General features: G+C 52.6%; 1 protein-coding gene across 1 annotated transcript in view; it reads left to right on the forward strand.

Annotated features, from left to right (window-relative positions):
- Positions 1–1,216: 1,216 nt before the first annotated feature.
- Positions 1,217–18,262, forward strand: part of ADORA1 (adenosine A1 receptor) — a 38,415-nt gene continuing 21,369 nt past the window's right edge. Inside the window, exon 1 of the mRNA XM_029068805.2 lies at positions 1,217–2,036. Within this exon, the coding sequence (XP_028924638.1) occupies positions 1,696–2,036 (341 nt within the window). The 5' untranslated portion in view covers positions 1,217–1,695. The remainder of the gene's footprint in view (positions 2,037–18,262) is intronic.

The following is an 18,262-nucleotide window of genomic DNA, read 5'->3' on the forward strand; positions in this document are numbered from 1 at the left end:
CTTGGGAGTCAGAAGTCGTGGGTTCTAATTCCGGCTCCTCCGCTTGTCAGCTGTGTGACTTTGGGCAAGTCACTTCGCTTCTCTGTGCCTCAGTTTTCCTCATCCGTAAAATGGGGATTAAGACCGTGAGGCCCACGTGGGACGACCTGATCACCTTGCATCTCCCTCCCCGCCAACCCCCGCCGCACTTAGAACAACGCCTGGCACCTAGTAAGGGTTTAACAAATACCGTCATTATTAGTTAATAATAATGACGGTATTTGTTAAGCGCTTACTATGTGCCAAGCACTGTTCTAAGCACTGGTTACAGATGAGGTAGCTGAGACACAGAGAAGTTAACTGACTTACCGAGGTCACTATTATCATTACCTATACATATCAGGAATCGAATAGATAGAATAATAAATCCACCGGGCCGGGCCGCGGCTTCCGAGAAGCGGCGTGGCTCAGTGGAAGGAGCCCGGGCTTGAGAGTCAGAGGTCGTGGGTTCTAATCCCGGCTCGGCCGCGTGTCAGCTGTGCGACTTTGGGCCCGTCGCTTAACTTCTCGGTGCCTCAGTTACCTCATCTGTAAAATGGGGATTAAAACTGTGAGCCCCACGTGGGACCACCCGATTCCCCTGTGTCTACCCCAGCGCTTAGAACAGTGCTCGGCACCTAGTAGGCGCTTAACCAACACCAACATCATCATCATCATCATCACTTCACTTCTCTGGGCCTCGGTTCCCTCAACCGTAAAATGGGGGTGAAGAGCGGGAGCCCCACGTGGGACAACCTGATGACCTCGTATTCCCCCCCCCCGCCCCCCGCGCTTAGATGAGTGCTTTGCACATAGTAAGCGCTTTAACCAATAATAATAATAACGTCGGTATTTGTTAAGCGCTTACTATGTGCTGTTCTAAGCGCTGGGTATCAATCTTATCATCATCCCCGGGGACCTCTGCGGGGTTGGGAGTCCGGGCAGGCCCGAGGGGTGAGGCCGGCCGGAGCCCCCGGCCCCGAGGACGGGAAGGGGGGGTCGCGTCCTGCCGCTTTAAAAAGGCTTGGCCGAGGCCGCCCCGCGCCACGTGATGGGCTGCGGGCCGGGAGCCCGGGGCGAGCCCAGCGCGGAGGATGGGGTCTCCACGGGCCGGTGGCCGGTGGCCGGCCCCCGGGGGCCCGACGGAGGGGGCGGCGCGGTGAGCCCCTCGGGGCGCCCCTGGGCGGGCCGCCCGCCGGCTCCTCCCGCCCGGGGCCGGGCTCCCTCCCGCCCCCGATAAAGGAGCGGGGCCCGCCGGCGGCCGGGCTATTTTGGGGAGCGCGGTGGCATCTCCGGGGACGATAAGGGAGCGGGGAGGAGCTAAGCAGGGCCCGGGATCCCGGCGGCTCCCCCGGCCGCCGGCCGGGCCCGCCTGCCCGCCTGCCCTTCCCGCGTTCTTCCCCCGGGCCCGGACCGATGCCCTTTCCCGCTCTCCTTTAGGTGGGCTCCGGGGGCCCCCCGGGGCGCGCCAGCCCATGCCCTCGCCCGGTGCCCGCTCACTGATGCCCGCCGAGTCCGGTTCCTGCCGAAGCCCGTCGACGCGGTCGCCCGGCACCCCCTGATGCCCTCGCCCGGTGCCCGCCGAGTCCGCTTCCTGCCGATGCCCGTCGATGGTCTCCTCCGGACCCCCTGACGCCCCGGCACAGTAGCCGCTGCCCCCCGTGCCCGGCCCCCGCCATGCCGCACTCCATCTCGGCCTTCCAGGCCGCCTACATCGGCATCGAGGTGCTCATCGCGCTGGTGTCCGTGCCCGGGAACGTCCTGGTCATCTGGGCGGTGAAGGTGAACCCGGCCCTGCGGGACACCACCTTCTGCTTCATCGTGTCCCTGGCCGTGGCCGACGTGGCCGTGGGGGCACTGGTCATCCCGCTGGCCATCCTCATCAACATCGGCCCGCAGACCCACTTCTACACCTGCCTCATGGTGGCCTGCCCCGTCCTCATCCTCACGCAGAGCTCCATCCTCTCCCTCCTCGCCATCGCCGTCGACCGCTACCTCCGGGTCAAGATCCCGCTCAGGTCAGGGCGCCGGGTGGGGCGGGGGGCGTCGCTCGGTCGTCTCGGAGGGTCCTGGACTAGGAGCGCTGGTTGGCATTTAGGGGACTCTGGGTTCCACTGGGGGAGAAAGTTCCAATATCCAGGTTCTAGGCCCTAGTTTGCTGCCGGGTCCTTCTGGGGGCCTGGGGGCGAGTGCCGGAGAAGCACCGTGGCTCAGGGGAAAGAGCACGGGCTTGGGCGTCAGAGAGCGTGAGTTCTAATCCCGGCTCCGCCACTCGTCCGCTGTGTGACTTTGGGCAAGTCTCTGTGCCTCAGTTTTGCTCATCTGTTAAATGGGGATTAAGACTGTGAGCCCCACGTGGGACAATCTCGTTATCCTGTATCCCCCCGCAGCGCTTAGAACAGTGCTTGGCGCATAGTAAGCGCTTAACAAATATCATTAAAAAAAGAAAGTCTGCAGGGTTGAGCTTCCACATCTGAGAAAGTGGTGGTGGGGCGGTGGTGGTGGGGAGGAATCCCCACCTCTTTCTTTCATCCTCAGCCCTGCCGGCCCATCCTTAGTCCACCCTTGCCCCACTGGCCCGCTGTCAGCCCATCCTTAATCCATTCTCAACCTGCCCCTAGCCCCACCGACCTGTCCTCGGCCCATCCTTGCCCTGCCAGTCCTTTCTCAGTCTGTCCTCAGCTGGTCTGCCCTCAGCCTATCCTCGATCCATTCTCGACCCTAATTCTGTACCATCGTCAGTCCATCCTTGCCCTGCCGGTCTGTCCTCAGCCTGCCCTTAGCCCTGCCAGCCTGTCCTCAGTCCAACCTCAGCCGTCATCAGCCCTGCCATCCCCGAGCCGGGTAGCAGCTGCTCCGGGACCAGAATGAGGCGCAGAGGGTAGGAGGGGAGGGGAGTAGGGAAAGTACTGGCCAAGCCGAGTGCTCCTGGTACCAGGACACCTGGCTGTTAGTTGAGAAAGTGAGCGTGCAGTGCCAACTGGGCATATTCCAGGGTTCGGTGCTGGGCAGCTCCTGACGTTACCCGAGAGACTGGCATAGTTGGGAAGCAAACTCGGCTGGGCAGTCTGTGTCAGCTCAGGGCTCCTGGCACTGTTAGGGAACGGGTCCAGGCTTGGAGGACTCCACGGTTAGGCAGGGCCAGGGGACTGGCAGGGATGGACCTGGCTCTCCAAATGGTCTGAGCCCGGGTTTCTGCTGGAGGAGAGGTGGTTAGACAGTGGGATGGGTAGGAGTCAAGAGGAGAAGGGTTAATGCAGAGTGAGAAGGGGGACAGGAACTGGGGGAGGTCACAGAGTTGGAGAAAGAAAGCGGGTGTGGAGAAGGAAGGGGATGAGATCAGAGGAAATAAGTGATTGGGGTGCGGAGCACGGGCACTAGTCCCTTGGGAGAGAGAGAGAGAGAGAGCAGGTGGATGTGGGCATTGAGGACTCAGAAAGAGGGGGCTCCCCCGACAAAAGGTGATCTTTTTCATTCGGTAGTTGTGACTGGGCAGAGCCCTGAATTGAGAACTTAAGAGAGGACAAGCAAAGGATCAGATGACACTGGCCTTGACCTCAGGGAGCTCATTATTTGATAAGAGACAGGAAGACAGATTCTATGTATAGAGCAGGGGCAGGAGGAAAAACAAAGATACAACCGATAGTAGAAGGAGTGTACAAAAGGGTAATAAATGAATACATCTGTGAGGTGTGAAAGTGCTAAAGCTGGCAGTTGAGATGGTGATGATGATGATGATAATAATAGTATTAGTTAAACACCTACTGTATTCCAACGACTGAGGTAGATCTAAGATAATCAACACAGTGCCTCTCCCTCATGGGGTTCCTGTCTAAGTAGGAGGGAGAACAGATATCAACAAACCCCCACTTTACAGATGAGGAAGCTGAGGCACAGAGAAGTGAAGTGACTTGCCCAAGGTCACACAGCAGGCAACTGGAGGAGCTGGGTTTAGGACCCAGGTCATCTGACTCTCACTCCCATGTTCTTTCCTACACAGTACGTAGAGGTGACAGGGGTGGTGGGAGTGAACTGGGGAAGGCCTTTTGGGGGAGGTGGGCTTTCAGGAAGGCGGAAAGAGCTATAATCTGGTGGATTTGAAGAAGAAGTGAGTTTCAGGTGGGAGGTAGGGTGTGAGCACAGGGAAAGCGATGGGAGAGTTTTGTTTTTCACTCTTATCTGCCTCCCTCTAATAATAAAAATGATGATGGCATTTGTTAAGTGCTTACTATGTGCCAAGCACTGTTCTAAGCCCTGGGATAGATACAACCTTATCAGGTTGTCCCACTTGGGGCTCAGAGTCTTGATCCCCATTTTACAGGTGAAGTAACTGAGGCACAGTGAAGTGACTGGCCCAAAGTCACACAGCCGACAAGTGGCGGAGTTGGGATTAGAACCCAGGACCTCTGACTCCCAAGCCCGGACTCTTTCCGCTAAACCACGCTCCTTCTCCGATACAAACTCTCATGTTCTGGGCTTCTGCCCAGCTCCAGCCTCTTTCCTGGGTCTGATGAGTTAACGGGTCCCCCATCAAGGCCATATTCCTGCCCAGCTGGGAGGGTCTGGAGACCATTCCTGTGCCGGCCACCCGCAGTCTCACCCTGTTGGCAGTGGGAGAGCTGGGGGCTTAGGGAACGTGCCGACTCTCCTCCCTCCTCCTCCCTCCGCCTCTACCTGTGGGAAACCTCCTGTCTCATTCCGGACAGCCGCTGCCCTCTGAACCCCGTGGTTAAAATAGTTCTGTGTGTTTGTAGTGTTTTCCCTTAATCTTAATGCTGTGGTTTCTGCTGGAACGGCAGTGAGGGTGGGCTCCACTTAGGCCACGAGGCTACTGAGCCCATCCGGGGACTCACTGTAACCGAGGTCATGGGACTGAATCCTGCCAGCCTGGCAGCACACCTGTTGGCAAAATGTCAGTCCTGGAGCAAGCGGGGCCAGGAAGGTAGGCAATGGCTGTACCTACGCACACTTAATAGGTGGCGGTTTTTCGCCTTTAAATTCTTGCCTCTCACCCAACAGACCGCCCTCTCTCCCGCTCCCGTTGTTACACCTGCCACCCTCCCTCGCTCCGTCCCCCAGGTGACCAGATGTTGCCTCAGTTCACCTGGCGGCTTCCCCTCAGGCCCTGACAGTTCTAGTTCTCTCCTGTGCTGCTTGGCAGAGAGGGAGAGAGTCCTTGGGTAGACTTTTCTTCCCTGAGGGCCCTCAGAAAGTGAGTGAGCTAGGATGAGCTCGGCCCTTGGGGAGGGACACCTACTCCTCCAGGGTTCCTTTCCCCCACTCCTTCTTGCTGATGCCCGGACCACCCCAGTGAGTCAGCTTCCGGAGCGGACCCCCTTGTCCATCAATCAGTTGTATTTATTGAGCGCTTTCTGTGTGCAGAGTGCTGTACTAAGCCAGCGCTGATTAAGTGAGCATATAGCATAAGAGTTGGTAGAGACATTCCCTGCCCCCAACAAGCTTCGGCTTTAGGGTAGGGCAGGCCAGTGGGGGGTCATTTTGACACCCCCCCCCTTGCTCACGAGTGGTCATATTTTGGGGCGCAGAGAGGGGCAGGGGATCAGGTGAAGGAAAAACTGGCCAGGCGGGACAGGCAGAAAGAAAGGGAGCAGAAACAGAGATAGAGGCAGGAGGGAACAGGGAGAGGAGGGCAGGGATGGCCAGGGGAACCGGGATGATTGTGGCGGTTCCTGGGGTGGCCTCCCAGAAATAGACAGTGACTGTGGCAGCCGCCACTGCTGCCTCTAGGGAGGAAGAGAAGCATCCCATCTTACTTCACACCGCCTCTGCCTTCGGCTCCTGTGGCAGGGCAGCCGCCATCACGGTTTCCTCCTGCTGGGCTGAGGCTTTTCAGGGGTTGGGATGAAATCCCGAATTCGTGGTGGCCCCTCCTATCGGGGATGCTGGCCAATGGCACCCCTCTGAGTTGGCAGGGGCCTGGACCCCCGCCCCTCAGAGTCCCCTCGGTGCTGCCCCGGGGTCCTGTGACAGGGACCCCGGGCAGTTCCTACAGTTGCCACCACTGAACCATCCCTAGGCCCTCTGCCTGCCCTCTGCCCGCCCTCTGCCCTCCCCCCCGCCACTCCCAACCTCATCCACCCCTGGCCAGGACTTTTCTCGCTCCTCCCCCGCCCCCAAAAGCCTGCCCATCCAGGTCCTCTGTGCCCCACACACCCATCCCTCCATCCGCTGACCTCTCGCTTAGCAGCCCTCTTACCCCTACCACATCCCTTTGACAAAGCCCTCCGTCCACCCCCCGATCCACTCACTCAGATTCCCCGACCGGGACCTCTGCCCTCTCCCCTCCAACTCCCCTTGACCAGCTCCTCTGCCTCTCTCCATCCTACCCATCCATCTCCTCCTGACCAGACCTCTTCCCCTGCTCCCATCCCCTAGACTAGGTCCTCTGCTCTCCCCGCTCCAGCTCACTCACATCTCCTGACCAAGACCTCTGACTTCCCTCCCCCCACACCACCTCCCCTTGATCAGGTTCACTGCTTCCCTCCAGCCCTTTGACTAGGTCCTCTGAATCAACCCCCTCGCCCAACTCCCCTTGACCTGACTCTTTGTCCACCCCCCCCTACCAGATCCCTAACCAACCCCACCCTGCCCCTGACGGGGCTCTCTGTTCCTGAGGGTGTCGAAGTAGCAAGGCCCCTCATCGCTGCCATTGTCACTCCTGCCATCTCTGCCATTCCTACTATTTTCTAGCTGGCAGGGCTAGGGTCCTTCACCAAATGTGGAGCCTGGTAGGATGAGAAAATCAGCCGCTCCCCAGCCACTTCCTCCACCCCTGCCAGGACCCCCGTTTTCTCCACATCCTCAGGTGAGCTTTGTTCCCGTGGGGACAACGTGGCCGTGAATAACAACGACGTTAACCAATTCCTTATGGTGTTTATTAAGCCCTGTCGTCCAATAACTGTCCCACTGAGGGAGCAGTAAGACCCAGGCCCTATCCCCGACTATGTTCACAATCTGAGAGGGAGGGAGAACAAGTATTTTGTCTCGTTTTACAGATGAGGAAACAGAGGCCAGAGGGGTTAAATTACTTGTTCAAAGTCACACAGCAGGACAGTGATGGAATTGAGCCAAGTCCTCCACTCACAGGCCCACTGCTCTTTCCATTAGGCAACACTGCCTCCCAAATACAGATGTGACCACACCTCCAGAACCAACCCACTGCAGGTAAATCAGGTGGAACTGAAACTGTGGAGTAGAAGAAGCTCAGCATTGTTAAATGGGTGATGACCTCTATGGTCAGAAAGGTCCCACGTACAGTTAGTGCCCAGCATAGGAAATTCCGCCTTCTCTGGCCTCAGAGCCGGATATAATAAATAATATCTATTATATTATAATAAATAACACAATAATTATATTATAATGATTAATTATAATAATTAATACAATCAATAAATTATATTAACAAATAATATATTATAATAAAATAATAATAATGGTGGTATTTGTTAAGCGCTTACTATGTGCAAAGCACTAAGCACTGAGAGATACAAGTTTTAATCTCCATTTTACAGATGAGGGAACTGAGGCACAGAGAAGTGAAGTGACTTGCCCAAAGTCACACAGCTGGCAAGTGGCGTAGCTGGGATTCGAACCCATGACCTCTGACTCCCAAGCCTGGGCTCTTTCCACTGAGCCATGCTGCTTGTCTCCTTTTCCTCAATAATAAGTTATGACTATGAAGCATCTAACTAATGCTCCTATTGTTTCACTGTGTCAAGACCAGATTCTTCTAAGAAGTAAAAATGAATAATAATGTTCATAAATTATATATTATTATTGTCTTGACTTACTGAACTTGAATCTACACATTAGGCTGAAGCTCCTCTAATAGCCCCATGACCCTGTTTACCTTCTCTGAGTGTGTTCTGCCGAACAGAACAGTGATTCTAATAGATTGCACTGTTTTATTAATGAAACGTGCCAAACAGGAAAGTTACTGGTCTGTACTTACTATTTTATTTCTCAGATGAATCTGACCCTTGCCCATGATAATGTAATGGGATTAGCCAGGTTTTGTTTAAATTACAGTCATCTGTTGTGAAATGGGAAAAAAAAAAATCTCCTGGCTATGGGACAGTGATCCAGTTGGTAATTATCATAACAGACACTTTTGCCCTTCTTAATCAGTGTACAGTTTTGTGGGTGAGGGTTCATTCTTCTTTCTTGCACTGTCCCTGACTTTGGCTCATGTCCCTGTTTATTGGTTCCTGTTGCCTCCCTGTCCCCCTATCCTAAGTGAAAAAGAAGATGAAAGTCAAATTCATCCCTAAATCCCTTCTGAGTAACTGCAATGAAAGGTTTGTGTGGGAGGAGAGTGAGGAATTGACTAAATGACGTGCTCTAGTGGAAGGAGCATGGGCTTGGCAGTCGGAGGACCTGGGTTCTAATTCCGGCTCTGCCGTTAGTCTGCTCTGTCACCTGAGGCAAGTCACTTAACTTCTCTGTGCCTCAGTTTCCTCTTTGGTAAAATGGTGATTAGATACCTGTTCTCTCTCCCACTTAGTCAGTGAGTCCCATGTAGAACAGGGGCTGTGTCCAATCTGATTAATTTCTATTTACCCCAGCACTTAGAACAGTGCTTGATGCATAATAAGCATTACAGATAAGCAGCATGGCTTAGTGGCAAGAGCTCGGGTTTGGGAATCAGAGGTTGTAGGTTCTAATCCCATCTCTACCATTAATCAGCTGTATGACTTTGGGCAAGTCGCTTAACTTCTCTGTGCCTGAGTTACCTCATCTGTAAAATGGGGATTAAGACTGTGAGCTCCATGTAGGACAACTGATTACCTTGTATCTTCCCCAGTGCTTATAACAGTGCTTGGCACATAGTAAGTGCGTAACAAATACCATCTTCATCATCATAACACTTAAAAAAAAGAAAGAAGAGTGGATTTCCTACTTAGACTGTGAACTCTATGTCGGACAGATTGTCTTGTATCTACCCCAGTGCTTGGCATATAGTAACACTTAAATACCATTTTTTATTATTATTATTGTTATCATCTCCACCCACACCCATCCCCAGAGTCTGTCTGGCCCCAGGACGCCCACTTGGGGAGTGGAAAATTGGTGGAGATGAGCAGTGCTGAGACTTTGAATGCCACTCAAACCCCCACCGAAGCCTGGCCTCTGGATTGTTTTGGGCCAGTTTGGGATTGAAACTGCACGAAAGCTTTGTGCTCGCAGCCAGTTTGGTTTTCCCCATTCAAATCTCCCTCCCTCTCTCCTCACTACCCTCCCCGCAGTCTCTTACCGCTCTGGAGGAAGGAGATGACATCTGGATTAGAGACTCCTACTTGCCCAGCTATTGGGGATGTGGATGGGTTTGGGGGAGGTCAAAGAGGAGTATATAGCATGGGAAGGGAGTGCGGTGTGACCTCTCCAGGAATGTTGGAGTCTGGGTTTGGGAGTGCCCAGCCAAGGTCCCGATCCCAACCATCCTTCCCAGGGGATGGGGGAGAACTCAACTTGTCCAGGACCAGGTGACTGGATGAGGCCCCGTGCAGGCCTGGAGCGCGGGAACACCTCAGCTGAGGGACATTTGAATTTCCCTGGCTTGTGTCTGGGTTGGGTGGGGGAGGTCCCCTGAGGCTTTTGACTTCTGTCCAGGCTCCTGCCCCAGGTGACTCTGACCTGTCACCAAGATGTCTCCTTCCCAAGTGTCTGTGAGGTATGAAGCACTCCTGGACTTGAGGAGGGCTGAGCCCTGCCCTCTACAAGCTGATGCCCCAAACTGCTCAGCCCCTGGTCTTGTAGGGAACAGTATTGCTGAAGCACATGGCAGAGGTCCCTGCATCTCACTTCCTGGACATGGGCTGAATGGTACTGCTGGGATTCGTTCATTCATTCAATAGTATTTATCGAGCGCTTACTATGTGCAGAACACTGTACTAAGCGCTTGGAATGTACAAATCGGTAACAGATAGAGACAGTCCCTGTCCTTTGACGGGCTTACAGTCTAATCGGGGGAGACAGACAAAAACAATAGCAATAAATAAGATCAAGGGGATGAACATCTCATTAAAACAATAGCAAATAAATAGAATCAAGGTGATGTACATCTCATTAACAAAATAAATAGGGTAATGAAGATATATACAGTTGAGTGGACGAGTACAGTGCTGAGGGGAGGGGAAGGAAGAGGGGGAGGAGCAGAGGGAAAGGGAGGAAAAAAGGGCTTAGCTGACTAGAGATGAAGGGGGGGTAGAGGGGCAGCAGAGGGAGCAGAGGGAAAAGGGGGAGCTCAGTCTGGGAAGGCCTCTTGGAGGAGGTGAGCTTTAAGTAAGGTTTTGAAGAAGGGAAGAGAATTAGTTTGGCGGAGGTGAGGAGGGAGGGCGTTCCAGGAGCACGGGAGGACGTGGCCCAGGGGTCGGACGGCGGGATAGGCGAGAAGGGGGGACGGTGAGGAGGTGGGCGGCGGAGGAGCGGAGCGTGCGGGGTGGGCGGTAGAAAGAGAGAAGGGAGGAGAGGTAGGAAGATGATGGAGAGCCTTGAAGCCTAGAGTGAGAAGTTTTTGTTTCGTGTGGAGGTCGATAAGCAACCACTGGAGGTTTTTAAGAAGGGGAGTGACATGCCCAGAGTGTTTCTGCAGGAAGATGAGCCGGGCAGTGGAGTAAAGAATAGACCGGAGCGGGGCGAGACGGGAGGAAGGGATATCAGAGAGAAGGCTGACACAATAATCCAGCCGGGATATTATGAGAGCCTGTAACAGTAAAATAGCCGTTTGGGTGGAGAAGAAAGGGCGGATCTTGGCGATATTATAAAGGTGAGACCGGCTGGTCTCGGTGACGGATCGGATGTGTGGGATGAACGAGAGAGCCGAGTCAAAGATGGCACCGAGGTTGCGGGCCTGAGAGACGGGAAGGATGGTCGTACCATCCACGGTGATAAGGAAGTCAGGGAGAGGACAGGGCTTGGGAGGGAAGATGAGAAGGTCAGTTTTGGACATGTTGAGTTTTAGGTGGCGGGCAGACATCCAGGTAGAGATGTCTTGGAGGCAGGAGGAGATACGAGCCTGAAGGGAGGGGGAGAGGAGAGGACGGGGCAGAGATGTAGATCTGTGTGTCATCTGCATAGAGATGATAGTGGGATCCTGCTACAGCCCACACGCTAGCTCTTGCCTCTGCTATCATCGACGTTCTATTGCCTCTTGTTTTGCATATCGCCAGTTGTTTTCAGAATGTGCAACCCCCCGGCTCCTTTCCCACAGAGCTGTTCCTCAAGCTCCCCTCCCAGACTGGGGCTCTCTCTTCGCTTCTGTGAGACCCATGTTAGAGGGTATGGAGAAGGGCGGCTGATCTGGCACTAAGCTTTTATCCTCACGAAATAGCATGCCTCTACTTGGGCTGCTCTGATCCACTCTGGCCCTCTGGGATGGGTCTGCCAGCCTCGTCCTTTCCTTCCTATGGGTGGGCGGTCCACCCTCTTCTCCACCTTGGATGGGGCCTCTCCGGCCCAGTCAGCTCTGTCCATCCCCACTGTCCTGCACTTATCTGGCACTGGGTGCTCATAGTGGGCAGAGCCCTGACCTTGGCAATGTCTGAGCGGGAGGAAGAGGAGGAGAGGGAGAGAAGAAACTGTGGGAACTCAAGAAGACCAGCTAGATTGGGGCAGAAGGAGTGGGCTGGGGTCCAGGTAAGGCAGGGCCAGAGCTTGGTCGGTCAGAGTGGCGTGCTCATTTGTAGAAACTTTCTCTGCTCACAGTGAGCTTATAGTCTAGAGGGGGAGGTGGACATTAATATAAATAAATTACAGATATATAACGTAGTTGCTGTGGGACTGAGAGAGGGGATGAATAAAGGGAGCAAGTCGGTGATACAGAAGGGAGTGCCAGAAGAGAAAAAGGGTGGACTTGGTCAGGGAAGGCTTGGAGGAGATGTGCCTTCAATAAGGCTTTGAAGCCGGGGAGAGTAATTTTCTGTATGATTTGAGGAGGGAGGGTGTTCCAGGCCAGAGGCAGGATGTGGGCGAGGGATTGGTGGAGAGACAGGCAAGATTAAGTTACAGTGAGAAGCCTGGCATTAGAGGAGTGAAGTGTGCAGGCTGGGTTGTATTAGGAGAGTAGTGAGGTGAGTTCAAGGAGGCAAGGTAATTGAGTATTTTAAAGCCAATGGCGAGGAGTTTTTCCTTGATGTAGAGGTGGATGGACAACCACTGGAGTTTCTTGAGAGTGGGGAAACATATCCTGAATGTTTCTGTAGAAAAATGATCAGGGAAGCAGAGTGAAGTATGGACTAAAGTGGGGAGAGAGAGGAGGGTGGGAGGTCAGCAAGGAGGCTGATACAGTAATCAAGATGGGATAGGATAAATGATTAGATTAACAGGGTAGCAGTTTGTATGGAGAGGAGAGGGTGGATTTTAGCGATGTCACGAAGGTAGAACTGAGAGGATCTAGTGATGGATTGAATATGGGCTTGAATGAGAAAGAGAAGTCAAGGATAATGCCAAGGTTATGGGCTTCTGAGACAGGAACGATGATGATGCCATCTACAGTGTTGGGGAAGTGAGTGGGAAGACAGGATTTGGGTGGGAAGATAAGGAGTTCTGTTTTGGACATGTTAAACTCGAGGTGACGGGAGGACATGCAAGTAGAGGTGTCTTGAAGGCAGAAGGAAATGTGAGTCTGCAGAGAAGGAGAGGGATCAGGGCTGGAGACATAGATTTGGGTATCATCTACTTGAGGTGGTAGTTGAAGCCATGAGAGCAAATGAGTTGCCCAAGAGAGTGGGTGTAGATGGAGAATAGAAGCGAACCCAGAACTGAACTTTGAAGGGACCCCCACAGTTAGGGGGTGGGAGGCAGAGGAGAAGCCTAGGAAAAGAGACTGAAAATGAGCAGGTAGAGAGAAAAAGAGGAGAACCAGGAGAGGACAGTGTCAGTGAAGCGGAGGTTGCATAATGTTTCCAGGAGAAGGGGGTGGTTGACAGTGTTAAAGGCAACTGAACGATTGAGGAAGATTAGGATGGTGTGTAGAGGGTGTTAGATTTGGCAAGAAAGAGATCATTGGTGATCTTTGAGAGGGCCATTTCTGTGGAGTGAAGGGGATGGAATCCAGATTGGAGAGAGACAAGGAGACAATCGGAGGTGAGGAATTTGAGACAACGGGTATAGACAACTCGCTCAAGGAGTTTGGAGAGAAATGGTAGGAGGGAGATAGGGTTATAACTAGAGAGCGTCAAAGGGAGGCGGTTTAGTATAAAGGGAGACATGGGCATGTTTGAAAACAGTGGGAAAGATGGCTGTTAGCAGTTGAAGATGGCTGTTAGGAAGGGAAGAAGGGAGGGGACAAATGTTTCGATAAGTTATAAAGGAATGGGGTCAGATGTGCAGGTGGAGTGGGTAGATTTTGAGAGAAGGCAAGAGATCTCTAGAGATCCTGCTGGGAAAGATGGGAGAGTTGAAGAAGGGGCAGGAGGGTGGAGGGACTGGGACGGGGCAGGGGAGATTTTAGGGAGATCATGTCTGAAAGTGTCAATTTTATAATAAAGTAGGTGGCCAGATCATTGGGGGCAAGGAATGGGGGAAGCCGGGGGACGGGAGATTTGAGGACGGAATTAAATGTCCGGTACAACTGGCAAGGGCAATGGGCATGGGTGTCAGTAAGGGTGGAGAAATAGTTTTGTCGGGCAGAGTGAAAGCACTCAAGGATAAACTTGAAGTGGAGGAAGTCAGCCTCATATCTAGATTTATGCCAGCAGCACTCTGCGGCTCATGCACAAGAGCAAAGGTGGAGTGACCTAGGGCTGTGGATTAGTGGTACGAGATCAACAGAAGGATAGAGGAGAGAATGAGTTGAGTTCAGTAGAGAGAGTGGTGTTGAGAGCGTCAATTTGGTCATCAAGGGAAGATCCTTAATACTGTTACGACAACCAAAGGTTAGTCAGGGGTCCAGCTACTGACAGTTCCCAGGGCCTCGATTCTGGGTTCCCCCGCTCTACTGCTTCTCTTACCCATATGGGGGAACGTATGAGAGTGGACAAAGTTGAGTCTCCTCTGTCCACCTCTGGAAGGAGACAAGGCAATCAAGAGGGATCCTGGGGGCTTCTGGGTTCAGGTCTGGCCTCCCCAGAGAGTTTGGTTTCCTAATTTGCTTTCTTCTGTGTTGCTGGACAGAGCAAAGATCGAGCCTTAAATTAAACTGTAACTAAGTAGCTAGAAACAAAGGTCTTTACACGGTTCTGGTCTTCAAGCAGGTTATGATGAGGCATCTGATGACCTACTGTCCCTCTTTCTGCCTGGTCAGGACTGTTTTTTTTTGTTGCAGAGCAAGGGATCTGAGACCAAAATGAAGGAAAGTTGTGAAATCTCCTTCTCTGATAATGTCTAAGAGAAGGACAGATGCTTGTTGCCCTAGGTTTTTTTACTATGTGCCAGACACTGTACTATTTGCTGGGGTAGATAGATACTCATCAGGTTGAACACTGTCCATGTCCCACAAGGGGCTCACCATTGCTTAGTACAGTGCCTGGCACACAGTAAGCGCTTAACAAATACCACAGTTATTATTATTATTAATAATAATATCCATTTTACTGATGAGGTAACTGAAGCACAGAGAAGTGAAGTGACCTGCCCATGGTCACACAGCAGAAAAGTGGTGAAGCGGGATTAGAAGCCAGATCCTCTGATTCCCAGGCCCATGCTCTTTTCCCTAGACCATGCTGCTTCTCCACTGGTGCAAAGACAATGCAAATGAACAGGTTAGATGGTTCTCTCCTCCCTCTCCCTACCTATCCCTAGGGCTCTCCCCTGAGGCCAGGGTATCTTGAGTCATTCCTCAACTTGTGGGAAGACTCATGTAGATGGGAAGACTTGCCTTCCTCTAAAAAGCAATTATCTGGGGTGGGCAGGCAGTTGGATATTCTGTGAGGAATTAGAGACTCCTCTGAGAGAAGTAACAGCTTCCTGCCAGACCGCTCCCCTCTGTTCGCAACATCGTTAGGGCCAGCAACGCAGAGGCGGCCTCCAGAGAGTTGAGGATGGAGCCTGGAGCAGTGGCCGGTGCCCCGGGACCAAGTGGGAGGTGATTACAGAGCCTGGGCACTCTCAAGAGTGCTGTACTATGGGGACTGAGATTGGGGCCCAGGGTAGGGAGGGCGGAAAGATTTGGAGAAGGGAAGCCAAGCCACCTGGTCACTCCCGACGTGTGCGGCATGGCATGAGCGGGTAAATGGGTGAATGGGCAGATGCCTTGACCCAAAAGATTGGCCCTCGCCTTTGTTGCTCCCCAGTGATGTCTCCTCCAAGTGCAGCCTGACACGGGTTGTGGAGAGGGTTGGGTGAAGTTCCCCAGGATTGTCCCTGGCAGGATGCCCTGCAATCACTCCTCCGCTTCCAGGACTTGGACAAAATTCCTTCCAGCTGTAGGACAATTTCTAAAAGGGCCTTTTTACTTTCACTCCTGATAACTTGCATGACATCTATTGTCAAAATGCATAAACATTCCCCCTGCCTCTGCTCCTCTCCCCATAATGTCGCTAACCCATGCTCCTCTCTCCCAGAGATCCCAGCCCCTGCTCTTCTCTCCAGTGCTCCCAGCCCTTGCTCTTTTTCCCAGTGCTCCTACCCTCTGCTCTTTTCTCCGGTGCTTCAAGTCCCCGCTCTTCTTCCCCGGTGCTCCCGGCTCCTCTCCCAGTGCTCCCAGCCCCCTCCCACAATGCCCCCAACATCTGCTCCTTTCCCCCAGTGCTCTCGTTCCTTGCTCCTCTCTTCCAGAGCTCCCAACCTCTGCTCCTCTCTTTACAGTGCTCCCAGCCCCTGCGCTTATGCTCCTAACCTCTGCCTCTCTTCCTAGTGTTCCCAGCCCCTTCTCCTCTCCCCACAGTGCTCCCAGCCTGTGCTCTTTCTCCTTCATGCTATCCAGCTCCAGCTGGCTAGCTTGGTCTTGCCCAACCTGGAGGAGCTGTGGGTTGGAGTCCCCCTTGGTGACCTCACATGGCTGCAGCCCTGGCCTCAGCTCCCTAGGGAGGGGATCTTCTCCCTCCAGGTTGGTACGGGGTATTGGAGGTGTCCTGAGAAAGAGTGAGTTCAACTTCCTTATCCCAGTAACCTCCGCCGCTTTCCACTTTTGACCTGAGCCTTTGGGGTAAGAGCCTGAGGCTGGGGAACACTGCGCCACCCCCCCGCCGCCGTCCCCCACCCCCAGCTTCCTGGATCTTCTTTTGCCTTTCTCTGCTAGTTTCAGTCCATGCAGTCCAAGCCTCAGAATTAATAATTAAATCTTGGCTGGGAGTCATTTAACGGATCTGGGAAGCTGGAGTAACTGGAAGTCAGATTCCTGGAGGCCAAGAGGTGCCGGGCGGAGGGGTCCTGGTAGAAACTCTGAATTCCAGATCCCCAAATCACTCCTGGTGGAGGGTGAGGTGCCTGGACTCCCAGTCTTAATCCCCATTTTACAGAAGAGGTAATTGAGACACAGAAAAGTTAAGTGACTTGCCCAAAGTCACACAACTGACAGGTGGTGGAGCTGGGATTCATTCAATAGTATTTATTGAGTGCTTACTATGTGCAGAGCACTGTACTAAACTCACAGCCTCTGACTCCCAACCCCCTGCTCTTTCCGCTACACCATGCTGCTTCTCCCAGGGAAAGAGCACTGGAGTGGGCGTCAGAGGACATGGGGTTTAATCCACCGCTCTGCCACTCATCTGCTGTGTGACCATGGGCAAGAAACTTAACTTCTCTGTGCCACAATTTCCTTAGTGTAAAATGGGGATTTAATACTTTTTCTCCCTCCTACATAGACTGTGAGCCCCATGTGGGACAGGGATGTGTCCAACCTGATTAACTTGTGTCTACCCCAGAAATTAGAACAGTACTTGATACATAGGAAGTGCTTAGCAAATGCTATAATTATTATTAAATATTATTATTATCCACTTCTTAAAGTGAAACCCAACATCAACACCTTCCTGGGCAGTAACAAGTTTGAACTCAGTTGGGATGAGCATTCATGGTCTGGTGAAAAGAGCCCAGAGCTGGGAGTCAGGAAAGCTGGGTTCTAATTCTGGCTCCACCACATGCCTCCTGTGCAGCCTTGGGCAAATCACTTAATTTTCTCATCTGTGTAATAGGGATTAACTACCTGTTATTCTTCCCCTTTAGCCTGAGACCTCGTGAGACATGGACTGTGTCTAATCTGATCGTATTGTGTTTAATCCAGAGGCTTGCACCGTGCTTGGCAAATAACTAACATAAGTGTTTAGAACAGTGCTTGATGCATAGTAAGCGCTTAGCAAATACCATAAAAAAATGTTTCCACATAGAAGCTCGTTATGGGCAAGGATCCTGTCTACCAACTCCTGAGAAGCAGCATGGCGTAGTGGATAGCGCACGGGCCTGGAAGACAGGAGGTCATGGGTTCTAATCCCAGCTCCACCACTTGTCTGCTGTGTGACCCTGGGCAAGTCACTTCACTTCTCTGGGCCTCATCTGTAAAGTAGGGATTGAGACTGTGAGCCCCATGTGGGACAGGGACACTGAGTCCAACCCGATTTGCCTGTATCCACTTCAGTACTTAGAACAGAGTAAGTGCTTAATAAATACCATTATTATTATAATAACTATTATTATTAACTAGTCTGTTAGGTTCCAAGTTAGGACATGGCCCCTGCCCTCAGGTAGCTTCCAGCCCGACAGGAGAAACAGGACAGATCTAGAGTAGTCCACATCAAGATGTCCATATAGATTCAGGAATGGCAGGAAAGAGTTATGGTGAAATAGAGAGATGGAGAGTGGGTAGAACTTTATCAGAGAAGACTTCCTGGGTGAGGTAACTTGGTTTTTTGATGTTAACCAGGGTAAGGCAGGAGACTGTGAGACTGGGAGCAGGAAGGTGATCTCAGGGAAAAGGGAAGGCTTGAGAAGAGGCAGGAGGGTGTGGGAGTGGGCGGGGTGAGTTGGGGGGCTGAAATAATAATAACTGTGGTATTTGTTAAGCGCTCACAGTCTCAACCCCCATTTTACAGATGAGGTCCAGAGAAGTGAAGTGACTTGACCAAGGTCACATAGCAGGCAAATGGTGAAGCCCGGATTAGAACCTTCTGACTCCCAGGCCCGTGCTCTATCCACTACACACACTGCTTCTCAGAGGCCTGAGACCACGGGCTGGGCTGTATTTGTATTCTACCAAGTGCTCTGTACCCTGTAAGCACTCAGTAATTACCATTATTTGACTGATTTATGTGCTGTGAAGAGGGACAGGATCCAAAGAACCTCTTTTCAC

This window comes from Ornithorhynchus anatinus, chromosome 7 (genome assembly GCF_004115215.2).
Source record: "Ornithorhynchus anatinus isolate Pmale09 chromosome 7, mOrnAna1.pri.v4, whole genome shotgun sequence".
NCBI lineage: Eukaryota > Metazoa > Chordata > Mammalia > Monotremata > Ornithorhynchidae > Ornithorhynchus > Ornithorhynchus anatinus.